The following is a 13,149-nucleotide window of genomic DNA, read 5'->3' as shown; positions in this document are numbered from 1 at the left end:
CTTAAGTGCTGCCCTGAATGGCGACCTATTTGCATAAAGCCATAATGATAGCTTTGGGCTTCCAGATTGTTCTCAAAGGACTTACAGATGAACTATCATTACTAGATGTATTTTCTATTTTCAGCTTGCACTGTATTTACGGAAACACATTTTCTCATTTGGAACCCAAATGCTGATGTTAAAACTCCACTCCTTATGCCCAATTATTTGTAGTCATCTCTATCATCACATATTATTCTTTTAAAACATTTTTTTGTGATAGTAAGTTCCCAGTGTAATTCTTTTGCTTTGTATCAGTTGGAGAAATCCCTTCATGACAAAAATACCTCAGTGGAGCCCTTCTATAGTTATAAAAAAATCCAGTGGCCTGTATGCACTTTTCTGATACTTTCCAACACTGTCTCAGAAGGCTGTTGTTAGAGGCAGGACTGGTTAAAATACACATTACAGAATGATATCATTACATATAATTAATCTCATTTTGCCTGGGCTCAACTGTATTATTATATATTAACCTTGAGTCCTGTTGGAATTATAAGCATTACCGTGCCATGAATCTCAAAGAGCTATTACAAACTCTATGGGTAAGAGCCTCAGCTGATATAAATTCTCATTGCTCCATTGACAATGCTTCTTTGAAATCAATGGAGCTAATACAATTTACATCAGCTTACCATCTGCCCCAAAACTTAATTGTGTCTATTCATCTACTTCTATCCATCCCTCCTATTAAACCCACCAGTACATTGCAGCCACTCCTGATATAGAAAATACAAACAAATCACACAAGAGTTTAGGAAAAGTAAAGAAAAAAAAAACATATTTAACTGAAACTGTAGTGGGAATGGGATTTCTAGTGAGATGTATCCCGGTTCTATCCAGTTTTTAAGAATGCACACATACAAGTTCAAAAAATTTAAAGAAACAAAAATACTTGAATCCTGGATACTACGGTTTGAAATACTTAATCAGATGGACATCAGATGCGTTACACTCATGTTAAAAAAACAATGTTCCATTACGGTTTATGTTCTCAATCTATTGATTGCAAGAACCTGCAAGCTCAAAGGAAAATCCATGCCCTGTCTTTAATGGAAAACAGCTGAGAATTGCACACTAAATCCAAAAACCAGGCATACATTTACTACTGGGGAAAACGCTGACATAGCAAAACAAGCATAAAACTGTTCATTATTTATCTTAGATTTTCCTTCTGTTTGTTAGCTATAAAAAAAAACTTGTGTGTTTAAGTTAGTGCTGGTTCCTTAATCCTGTGGTAAAGCTGTAGTAGTAAACTGATGACATCACACCCATTTTCATGGCAACACTGTTACATTAACAAACACACAATTAGGAGTCCACTACAGAAATAGAATTTGAGCTAAGAAGGAGAAAAACTCCTCTTTGAATGTAAAGATCTCAAATAATTATAAAGGAGCTATGAGGAATTACAGGACGGATGAATGGCTTTTTGTATTAATGGTCTATTTTGTTTCAAATTTGCACAGTATGAAAGTCCTTTTACAAAGGTGACAGATGTTTTAAAAAGGGCAGAAAAAACCTATGTTTAAAAACTGTGAAGGTTGTGATGCGACTCAATAAAAGCAAGGACACAATGTTGTTCTTAACTCACTGTTTTTTCTTGTTTGGTCCCCGGCTCAGCAAATACGTGTTTAACTTCAAGCATGTGAGTAGTTCCATTACAAGACAGTCAGGTTTTTATACAGTATATAATGTATTCTGATTTAATACAACTTACTCCATGTAGGTACTGATTCAGATCCAGGCAGGTTCAACTCAGGCCTTCATTTTTCCAAAGTATATTAATAGTTTTCTGTATTTACCATGTCAAGCGCTTCTGTATCAAAGCCTGACACAGTAAACAAAGATACTAAACCAAGACCGACCTATTTGTCCACATTGATGTTGATACTTAAGCTTAGCAAATATAACTGATCAAAGCTTTAAGGGAGGGAAAATCAGCTGAAACTCTGGCAAATTTGAGAGCGTTTTCCACTCTGTTCTGTTTCCTAAAAGCCCAAGGTTTCATTTTCAGCGTATTCTGAGTTAGTTGTTGTTTCTCTGTTTTTTTTTTTTTAATGGAACTTGTTGCTTTTGAAATTGAAAAAAGTTGGGTTTGAATTTTTGGGATTTGACTGGGACGTGACGGGAATTCCATTTACAGTTACAGGTAGGGTGACCAGATAGCAAGTGTGAAAAATCGGGACAGGGAGTGGGGGTAATAAGGGCCTATATAAGAAAAAGACCCAAAAATCGGGACTGTCCCTATAAAATCGGGACATCTGGTCACCCTAGTTACAGGGAAGCAGTAACTAGAATTCTGGAGAGGTGGCTGCATTTCAGTGAGGCTCTGCATATGGATTTTGCAAATAGTTTCAAGACCCCGAGGGATGAAAGGTGCCATGGAAATGCAAAGCATCTGCTTTCCATAGCCAAAGAGAAACTGCTCGGAGACTGTCATCCTCTAGACACGACAGTTAAAGGCAGCCTCAGCACTTGATTTTAAGTTGTGTTTGCTATACATTTTCTCCCAACCTTAGCAGAACTAGAGCAGTTGGTGTGTTAGTTTCTATCTTTTTGCTGTGCTCTCTCTTTACAGTACTTTTTAAAGGAGAAAAATTCTTCATAGAAGCACATGGACGATGACCCCACAGAACAATGCGTCATTTTGAAGCTGATTTATGCCATGTAAATATGTATTTTTAGACAATCAAATCCCTCTATCTAGCTCCGATGCTCATCAGTGTGGGACCCTTCACAGACTTTAGCTCAGGTTCACACTATTGTGATGGACGAAGCAGCATTGTGGGGTGTGGGTGGGGAACAATCTTTACCTGCACCAGAGTAGGAGCAGCCAAAATGTGACCCTCCCTTTATTTTCTCTAGTGGAAAATCATGACCTTCCCAGTTATTTTCTTGAATGGAATATCACGACATTTTCTCTAGTTGCTACTTCAGACTTGATCCTTCAGACTGCCCCTGTTACTGAAGCTGAATTCTAGTTTAAACTTTTACTAATGTCTATTGAGTCACAAATCTATGTGGCACCTCTTGATTGCCCCTAGCTCCATGCTTTCTCATTGGTTTAAAACCACAAAATAGAGCTTAGACTGTGGAACGTGGGCATTTCAAATAGGTCCAGGTTGCTTATTTTTGCACTGGAGGTAAATGACAGCTATTTCCCCCTCCTGCTCTCTCTGTTACGGCCGCCAGAAAATGGACAGTAGATTACATGATGGCACAAGTTTTTATATAACAAAAATCTCAACTATTGTAAAGAACAAAATTGTCAAACACATAGATGAACATAATTTGTTGGGAAATAGTCAACATGTTTTTTGTAAAGGGAAATCATGCCTCACTAATCTACTAGAATTCTTTGAAGGGGTCAACAAGCATGCGGACAAAGGAGATCCAGTGGATATAATGTATTTAGATTTTCAGAAAGCCTTTGACAAGGTCCCTCACCAAAGGCTCTTAAGCAAAATAAGCAGTCATGGGATAAGAGGGAAGGTTCGCTCATGGATCGGTAACTGGTTAAAAGATAGGAAACAAAGGGTAAGAATAAATTGTCAGTTTTCAGAATGGAGAGAGGTAAATAGTGGTGTCCCCCAGGGATCTGTACTGGACCCAGTCCTATTTAACATATTCATAAACGATCTGGAAAAGGAGGTAAACAGTGAGGTGGCAAAATTTGCAAATGATATAAAACTACTCAAGATAGTTAAGTCCCAGGCAGACTGCGAAGAGCTACAAAAGGATTTCACAAAACTGGGTGACTGGGCAACAAAATGGCAGATGAAATTTAATGTTGATAAATGCAAAGTAATGCACATTGGAAAACATAATCCTAACTATACATATACAGTGATGGAGTCTAACTTAGCTGTTACCACTCAAGAAAGAGATCTTGGAGCCATTGTGGATAGTTCTCTGAAATCATCAACTCAATGTGCAGCATCAGTCAAAAAAGCTAGCAGAATGTTGGGAATGATCAAGAAAGGGATAGATGATAAGACAGAAAATATCATATTGCCCCTATATAAATCCATGGTACACCCACAGCTTGAATACTGCATGCAGATGTGGTCGCTCCATCTCAAAAAAGATATATTTGAATTGGAAAAGGTTCAGAAAAGGGCAACAAAAATGATTAGGGGTATAGAACGGCTTCCATATGAGGAGAGATTAATAAGATTGGGACTTTTCAGCTTGGAAAAGAGGCAAATAAGGGGGGATATGATAGAGGTCTATAAAATCATGAGTGGTATAGAAAAAGTAAATAAGGAAGTGTTATTTACTCCTTCTCATAATACAAGAACAAGGGGCCACCAAAATGAAATTAATAGGTAGCAGGTTTAAAACAAACACAAGAAAGTATTTTTTCACACAATGCACTGTCAACCTCTGGAACTCCTTGCCAGAGGGTGTTGTGAAGGCCAATACTATAACGGGGTTCAAAAGGGAGCTAAATAGATTCATGGAAGATAGGTCCATCAATGGGTATTAGCCAGGATGGGCAGGAATGGTGCCCCTAGCCTCTGTTTGCCAAAAGCTGGGATTGGGTGACAAAGCATGGATCACTTGATGATAACCTGTCTGTTTGTTCCCTTTGGGGCACCTGCCATTGGCCACTGTCAGAGGACAGGATACTGGGCTTGATGGACCTTTGGTCTGACCCAGTATGGCTGTTCTTATGTTCAACACTGAACTCTCTCAACATGATTTCCCTCTCTCACACAGTTTCCCTCTTGTCCCGGGACAACGTTTTTCTGAGGATGTGGGGGAATTGCTTATTGGAAACCAGTTTTTCTGTTAAAATGGCCAATGAACAATTTACATCAAGGACATGCTCAGTCTCCCATGTTACTGGACATGCTACTTGACCCTGAGACCGGTTATAACATTGGACATATTGTTAGTTCAGGAAAGCTTTCTCTATCCTCCTGCACAGCACTACCCTGTTTCCCCGAAAATAAGACAGTGTCTTATATTAATTTTTGCTCCCAAAGATGTGCTAGGTCTTATTTTCAGGGGATGTCTTATTTTTCAGAAATGAAAAATGCCTTATTATCGGTGGATGCCTTATTATCGGGGAGGTCTTATTATCGGGGGGATGCCTTATATTACAACGAGAGGCAAAACTGTAAGTAGGCCTTATTTTCGGAGGATGTCTTATTTTCGGGGAAACAGGGTAGCAGTTTATAAAAGGAGAGCAAGTATGCTTTAAGGAACTATAGATTAGAGTTTGGCTCAGGGATGGGAAATGGTGTCAGTAAAAGGGAACAGGTCAAGGGTGGAGGACACATTATTCCATCTGCAGCTCAGGGCTTGTCTACACTACCCGCCGGATCAGCAGGCAGCGATCGATCAAGTGGAGGTCGATTTATCATGTCTGGTATAGATGCGATAAATTGACCACTGAGCGCTCTCCCATCGACTCCGGTACTCCACCAGAACGAGGAGTGCAAGTGGAATCGATGGGAGAGTATCAGCTATGGACTTACCGCAGTGAAGACACCGCAGTAAGTAGATCTAAGTACATCGACTTCAGCTACGCTATTCACGTAGCCAAAGTTGCGTTTCATAGATCAACCCCGCACGGTAGTGTAGACAAGCCCTCAGACATCTGCTGAATTGAGAGAGTTAACAAGTGGAGTAGCACGAATGTCACTTTTGTGATTATTTTATATTTAATCATTTATCACACATCAGTGAATACATTGCCTCAGCGCCAGCGATCCCTTCGTTTTAGCTGAAAATTGCTCAAGCAAAAGACTTTTCCCACCATGTTTCCTAGACTAGAGTCTCTGCCTTTACTAGGCTTAGGCACCGACACAATCAAGTATGGTACCATGCCTGAGGAAGGTCTAAGCCTTTCCTTTGGTACCAACAAGAGGGACCAAGGAACCACAGACATCTCTGGTGTGCTTCGCACTTGGTGCTCTCTCTGTGTGAAATGAGTCCAATGGTGCCTGAAGTGCTGCCTCCTTGAGCCTGGCCACTCTGTCCTTTGAGTGGGATTCAAACCCCTTGACGATGTGACATCTGTCACTGATATTTGATTTTCCCAAATACCAGGCATGGGTCACTGGCCAGCATGGATTTAGCACAAGTGTGGTAGGACGTATACCCTGGTGAGCGTGGCATCGTTCTGGCACCCAGCCCTGTACTAAAGAATGAAAAATGTAGTCCAAAAGACCTAAGACTAAACCTATCAGTAAAAAAACTAGCTAAAACTAACTTATCTTAACTAACTAAATCCTAACACAAAGGAGTGAGGGAAGCACTTGTGATAAGTAGTCTAAGATCACTCCAACAACCATCGCTGGTAGTAAGAAGGAACTGAGAGGGGTCAGTGGGCAGCTCCATCCTCTTATACCAGTGCACAGCGGCATAAGGCAATAGAGGGAGCTTGAGCTGACCTGATAGGTACCACTGAGGGAAAAAGTTCTCGAATAACTGTGCACGAGGCGAACACAGACATACAGCAGAATGGACATGTATGAACACTTGAAGAAGAACTACATAAGTCGATTCAAGAAGGAGCTGGCCACATTTGTGGAAGAGAAAAGACTACAAAGACGCAGTTACTAGAGATTGGGGATCACAATAAGGAGATACAGGTTGACTCACATTTTGTTGGGTTTATAATAAGTCACCTTTAATGATCTACACAGCCTCCTCTTGACCCCTAACTTCTTGGTGGTTTTTCAGAGATCAAACGACTGTTTTTTTCATTCACAAGAAACACTTAAGAGGTAAAAGTTAAAAGGTTCAAATAAGCACTCCTGTGTGCACAAATCTAGTTGCAATGAGCTACTATTAAGCAGTGAAATGCCCAGGGTCCACTCTGGCCAAATAAGTTCCTGAAGTTTGTGAGTAAACACACTAACAGTGTGTGTGATGCAGCCAATATTGTATTTAGTCTTGAGGGGATGATAAGATAGTTTCAAGGTGGCAATGCACTGTGCTTGCATACAGGTATCTGAGGTAACGTATTCGAACGGTCAATCGGGCCTCAGTTTGGCAATTGGTTGTAGAACTGATGGTCTCATGTATAACAGAGGAGGGAGAGAGGCCAAGAAGATTTTATGTTGCTACAATGGGGGCCCACCGCAGGACCATTCTGGTGGGATGCAGGACTTTAAAGTAGGCCTCTGGATGGATGGATCAGTGCCAGCAAGGTCCTAATAGAGCAACAGACTATGCCTAACATTGCATGCATGAGTAAGATGTTTGAGGAGGAAGTTTGAAGAGATGCAACAGCATCTAATGTAAGACTGCAATTATTTCTGATTTTTTTCACCACTAGCAGGCAAAATGCAGTTACAATCGTTAGCAACTAGCATTGCTTCCCAAACCAGAGGCAACAACAAATCATGAGGAACTCACTTAGGAATTCTCTCTTGCCTCTTTCCATTTGTTATCAGTTCCACAGCTGAGGGTTATGTGAGCATGTGGTATGATAAAATCACAAGCAAAATATAGAGAGCAGCATGAAAGCACAACCCTTCACCTTTCTTACTTGTGTAGATCTATTAAAAAAATACCCATGATCTTACTGACTTACAATGACTGCTGAATAGAGCTGGTCAAAAATTGGAATTTCTATCCTGTGGGAAATTCCATAATTTGTTTTCACCCTGAATTGTGGTGAAAAGTCAAAACTTTCAAATTTTTGTTGGAACAGAAAGTTCCAAAATTTTTATTTCTGAGTGAATTTATGAACTGAATTCAAACATTTTATTTCATCTGGTTTGACACTCACCTATGTAACTCTGAGCTGAGCAGAGCCTCGTGGGAGTTGTAGTTTGAATGCCTCGTGCCCTCATTCTTTACCAAGGGCTGGGCTCCTGCATCGGTTCAACCAGAGGAGAGACTGTAGTCCACTCTCGGAGATCAGTAGTCCAGCCAAGGACTGTAGCCTATAGAGAAGTGTGGAATGAGGCACCCAAGCTACAACTTCTATGGGGCATCATGACCACTCAGACACAATTTGATATCAAACTGACCTGAAATGAAACATTTGATTCAGTTAGAGGAACCAAAATATTTTGATTTGGGCTGACATATTTTGTTTTGATTTTCTCAATGTAAAATTGAAAAATGTTGGCAAAATTGAAATTTTTGCATGGAAAGTTTTAATTTTGTGGTAATTTCATTTTCTGTGGAAAAAAATATTTTAACAGAAAATTCCTGATCAGCTCTACTGCTGGACAAGACCCCCTTAAGTATAACCAGAGCCATCCCTTGGGTAAGGCAAATCAGGGCAACCGCTCCGGCCAACGTGCTTTGGTGGGCCCCGCACTTCAACATCTCAGTGCCAGATGGGGTGAGGACACCAGCTGTCTGCCTTGAGCAGTGAGCAGAGCAGACAGAGGCAGCCAGCGAGCAGGAGGCAGTGTGGTTTGTCTCGCCCTGCCTGCCCCCCAGACAGCTGGGCTCCCCTGTGGCACCTGCGCACAGATCACGCGGTCCCTGTCTCCTCCCTGGGCTCTTGGGCCCCTGCCGGGCCCCGGGGCAGTGCTGGCAGGAGGTTGCTGCGCACGCAGCTCCCCGGCCCCGTGCGCCCACCCTGGTACCGCCATTATTCGAATGCTGAGGCCAAGGAGTGTGTGGGGATCCCAGCCAAGGCTGGGCAGGAGGCAGCACTGTTACCCAGCGGAAGGGCACCCCCGACCACCAGTGGATCCGCTTTGCACCAGGTAAACTTCCTCGGCCTACGCCCCGTGGAGCAGCTGGAGCCCGATTGCTCCCATCAGTGTGCCCCGTGCCCCATCCAGTGCCCCCATGGGAGACCCAGTGCACCCCCTGCTTCAAGGGGGGGCCCATATAGGCTGATTTGTCCCAGGACCCACACCCCCCTAGGGACAGCTCTGAGTATAACAGTTCTCCCTGGCCTTTGAATTCTCACCCAGAACTATGTCAGTTATGTAAATAACAACCACTCACTACATCTATGCACCAGCCACTAAATGGCACATATTTCTGAAAGATATGAATAGTGAGGTCATATCTCCTGTTATTTTTCAAATCCTAACCTATGATTATGACATCTCCACTCATCTGTAATTGAAATATACATAAGAAGGTTTAGTTTGCTATTTAAAGGCTGTGCAGAGGTTTGAGTCCACATTTCACTGTCGTTAGTGTTAAATTTCTGTTTCTTATAAACAAAAGAGAGGTTTTGGTACTATTTACTTTCAATACCTCACTCAAGGCCAGGAAAGCAGCACCGTTTCTGAAGGTGGTCCAGTGGGACAGTGCTTGATCTGGCATTTAAGAGAGCTGGAGTTGTACCAGCACTGCAACTGTAGAACAGATTTATAAAGGCATTTAGACACTTGAAAATGCAGATCAGTGCCAAGTGGGATTTTTCAAAAGTGTCTAGGCACCTAACTCCCACTGAAATCAATTACAGATAAGTCGACATGGCATAATCCTTCTGTTAGGATTTCAAAAATAACAGGAGATATATCACTGCTTGTATCATTTAGAAATAGGTACTAGTTAATGGCTGGTTCATGGACTGAAATCAATGGGAGTTAGGCATCTAGGTGCTTATGAAAAACCTACTTGGCACCCAAATATCTTTTAAAATCTCATGCTTGTGTGGCCTAAGAAAAGCCACCACATCTCTTTGGGCCTCAGTTCCTCAGCTACTTATATTATAAAATACAGATATTGTATTAAACTAATGGGGGGAGGGATAGCTCAGTGGTTTGAGCATTAGCCTACTAAACCCAGGGCTGGGGGCTCAATCCTTGAGGAGGCCATTTAGGGATCAGGGACAAAAAAAAATTTGGGGATTAGTCCTGCTTTAAGCAGAGGGTGGACTAGATGACCTCCTGAGGTCCCTTCTAACCCTGATATTCTATGAACTGCTTGGGTGCCAGCTCTGCATAATGGAAATATAGTGCAATGTTAATATGAAGTCAATTTAAAAAAATCTGTGAATCCTGGAAGAAAACTCAGTGGATTAGCAACTGAATATATATATAAAACTCAGTTCCAAATTGTGATTTCTTTTCAACACAATATAGGGGTGAGAGGAAGAAAATCCTAACTGCAGCAAAGCGCTTTGATAATCCTAATGCATAATCTTCTGTAAACACAAATGGTTTCTTCATGAGAGTTATTGTTGAGAGATGGATATACAATGGATGTATCGACACTTCTCTTTTGCTTGGATATGATTCTTAAAGGCTTTTGCAGGGTGTGCTTTGACATTGTGGTATAGAGTTCACTGATTAGCCCTGACACAGATGGCAGTGAACTCTATTAAGTGTAAATCAACATCTCACCCATTGTCTCACATGCTGGTGACCCTCAATGGAATGTAAAACAGGCTATCTTAAAGAATGCTTCTAAATTAGAGCCAGCATGTATATTACACTAAACAACTGACTCACTTAGCGATCATTGCTTCCTGAGTGACATCTGACCATATAAAACAGAATCACCATCCAAAACTGAAATGAAGTAAAAGTGCTCAGGCTAACAGAAAATCTGCTAGAATTGGAGAGCCAGGAACAAAAACGGTCTGTTGTTTTGGTTGTATTTGTTATGTGGCAGAGAGACACTAGAGAAGACTAACCCAATTGGCACAATGCACGTCACCTGCTGGCTGGATGTATTGTGTACCTCACTACAGATGTCACACAAACCAGGCTCCATGTGGTCCAAAGGACTGGGTTCAGCATCTTTCTACTAAAACACTTTCCACAGTGGACGCCCTTAAAAACTCACCAGTTATAGATTAGGAGCCTGATCTAAAACTAACAGAAAGCCTTTTACTGATTTATTGAGCTTTTGATAAAGCCAAACATTGGAATCAGTCAATATCAGCAGTATTCCCTATACTTGTAAGAGAACACCTAGAATGCTGTAAATGCTGAACTCATATTATTGAGTGGGCCAAGGGACTGTCTGTGGAAACTAGAAAGTTTTGAAGGGTGACCACTCCCTGCCTGTGTTACACCTTTCACATGGCTAAGGCAACTCTGAAGTTTATGAAAGAGGAATATAAAAATACTCACAGGTCGATAGATCTTGTAAAGATAACCGACAGGGTAAGAAGAATGCACCCAAATGGACCAGTTTCAAACTGGAAGAAAAAAAAGTTCCACTTTATTTACATGTGTTTGTTTATTGATTATGCTTTTCAGCCCTCGCATAAGGAGATGCACCTCCAACTGAGGTCAATAAGATTCATTCCCATTTACGTTATGGTCTGAATTTGGTCCTTCATCTTTTTCAAACATGGGACGCATCAGCGTCATACCCAAAACGTTGTTTATACAGTTTTCTACGAAACGTTAAATACTGAAAAAATAACAGCTGAACAATGACAAGTTTAATTTCCTCTCCATGCACCATACCTGATGAATATTCTGCTGAAGAAAAATGGTCAGATCTTCATATTTTGTGACACTATGTAGTATTAGCTGGAACAAAATGTAAAATAATGCAATTAAAATAGACAACAATAAGCTGGTATAAATCAAGCCTGAATTATTTAAGTAACCAAAATCTGAATGTTTGGCCAGATCCTCAGCTGGTGTAAATTGGATCGGATCCATTGAAACCCATGATGTTCACAACTCTCACTTTTTTCAGCAAAGTTACTAAAATGAGAGCGACAACATTGGTGAGGTATTATCTTACCTACCTTGTCTCGCTCATATTCTGGGACCAACATGACTACAACAACACTTACCAAAATAATATATTTTAAATCCTATTTTAGCTATAAAATTCCTATCTTCTGAGAGCTCTTTTAAAATGTTAGTTCCTGATATGTGAAATTTATTGCATGGAAGCTCATTATTAATTTAAGAATGATCTGTGGGAGGAAGGGCAATTCTTGGAACCAGCTTAGGAATACCAAATCATTGGAGATTTTTAAGAGCAGGTTAGACAAATACCTGTCAGGGATGGTCTAGATAACACTTAGTCCTGCCATGAGTGCAGGGGACTGGACTAGATGACCTCTCAAGGTCCCTTCCAGTCCTACAATTCTATTATTTCAACAGTGTCTGTTCTTTATCACTGATTTACACTCCTTGATTTTGAGGGGAGTAATAGTCTTGAGGCCAAAACATGGGACTCAGAGTCAGGAGAGATGGTTATAATTCTGGCTTTGCCATGGGCTTCCGGTGTGATTGTGGGAAAGCCCTTCTTCCCATTCTGTCTCAGTTTTGCGGGATAAAAATATTTCCCTAATTCACTGAGGTATTATTTGTAAGGCTTAATTCATTATTGCTTCATTGGATTATTAAAGCAATTTGAGATCTTCAGATGGAAAAAATGTATAAGTGGAAAGTATTTAGTTTACAATTAATTATTATTTATTATTCAAAAAAAACAAAGGGTAAGGAATATTGTAGGAAGGACAAGAAGGGAAAATCAGGGTTTCTTTCTCTAACAGTGTTGTGAGGAGCTATGGAAGGATCCATTTCCAGTAACTAGAGGGGAAATTGCTATTATGTGGGGCCTGGGAGAGAAGAAGGAATGAAAGGAAAGGAAGAAGGAGGATGTCAGAAAGCCCAATTCCCATTAAAGGGTGCAGCAGTTTGGGAGCCAATTATGTCACTTCCTCTTTGATTCTCTTCTGACACTGGAGTAAATTAGAGTAAATTAGAGACAGGGGAGAATCAGGCCCATTGCACTTATATAAGTGAAGTTACAAAATATATTACAGGAAGATTACATATAAAACCTTACTGTTTCGAAGATTCCATCTGCTTTGTATTTTCCTGCTGGAGTGAACTGCTGCCTTCCTGAAGACCTAAAGAGGAGAATTAAATCAAACAGCAGTTCACTTTAGAAGAACCAACAACACAACAAAGAGAAATCCATGGGCTGTAATGAATTGAAAGACGAAACCAAAAAAAAAGTGATGTTAAACAAAAGACCTTTGGCTTTTAATATTACTTTATCTGAGCTCTGATAGCCTTTAGATTTGTTTGCAATTGATCAGTTCATGTTTCTGTATCTAGAAAGAAGAAAGGTATAGATTGAAGAAGTTACTGAAATTTTTCACTGCAACAAAATATAAGAATAATAATACTATAACAAAGTAGAACAGACATTCAAAGTCTCTTCTGAGATACCCATTGTAGT

General features: G+C 40.6%; 1 protein-coding gene across 2 annotated transcripts in view; it reads right to left on the bottom strand.

The window, feature by feature from the left end:
- MINDY4 (MINDY lysine 48 deubiquitinase 4) overlaps positions 1-13,149 on the bottom strand; it is a 99,637-nt gene that overhangs the window by 38,208 nt on the left and 48,280 nt on the right. For both annotated transcript variants that reach the window (XM_054016610.1, XM_054016612.1), the window contains exons 11-13: positions 12,751-12,814; positions 11,406-11,471; positions 11,064-11,131 (exon numbers count right to left, since the gene is read on the bottom strand). In XM_054016610.1, the coding sequence (XP_053872585.1) occupies positions 11,064-11,131; positions 11,406-11,471; positions 12,751-12,814 (198 nt within the window). The remainder of the gene's footprint in view (positions 1-11,063; positions 11,132-11,405; positions 11,472-12,750; positions 12,815-13,149) is intronic.

This window comes from Malaclemys terrapin, chromosome 2 (genome assembly GCF_027887155.1).
Source record: "Malaclemys terrapin pileata isolate rMalTer1 chromosome 2, rMalTer1.hap1, whole genome shotgun sequence".
NCBI lineage: Eukaryota > Metazoa > Chordata > Testudines > Emydidae > Malaclemys > Malaclemys terrapin.
The sequence above is the reverse complement of the archived record's forward strand: the minus strand, read 5'-3'. Positions and strand labels throughout refer to the sequence as shown.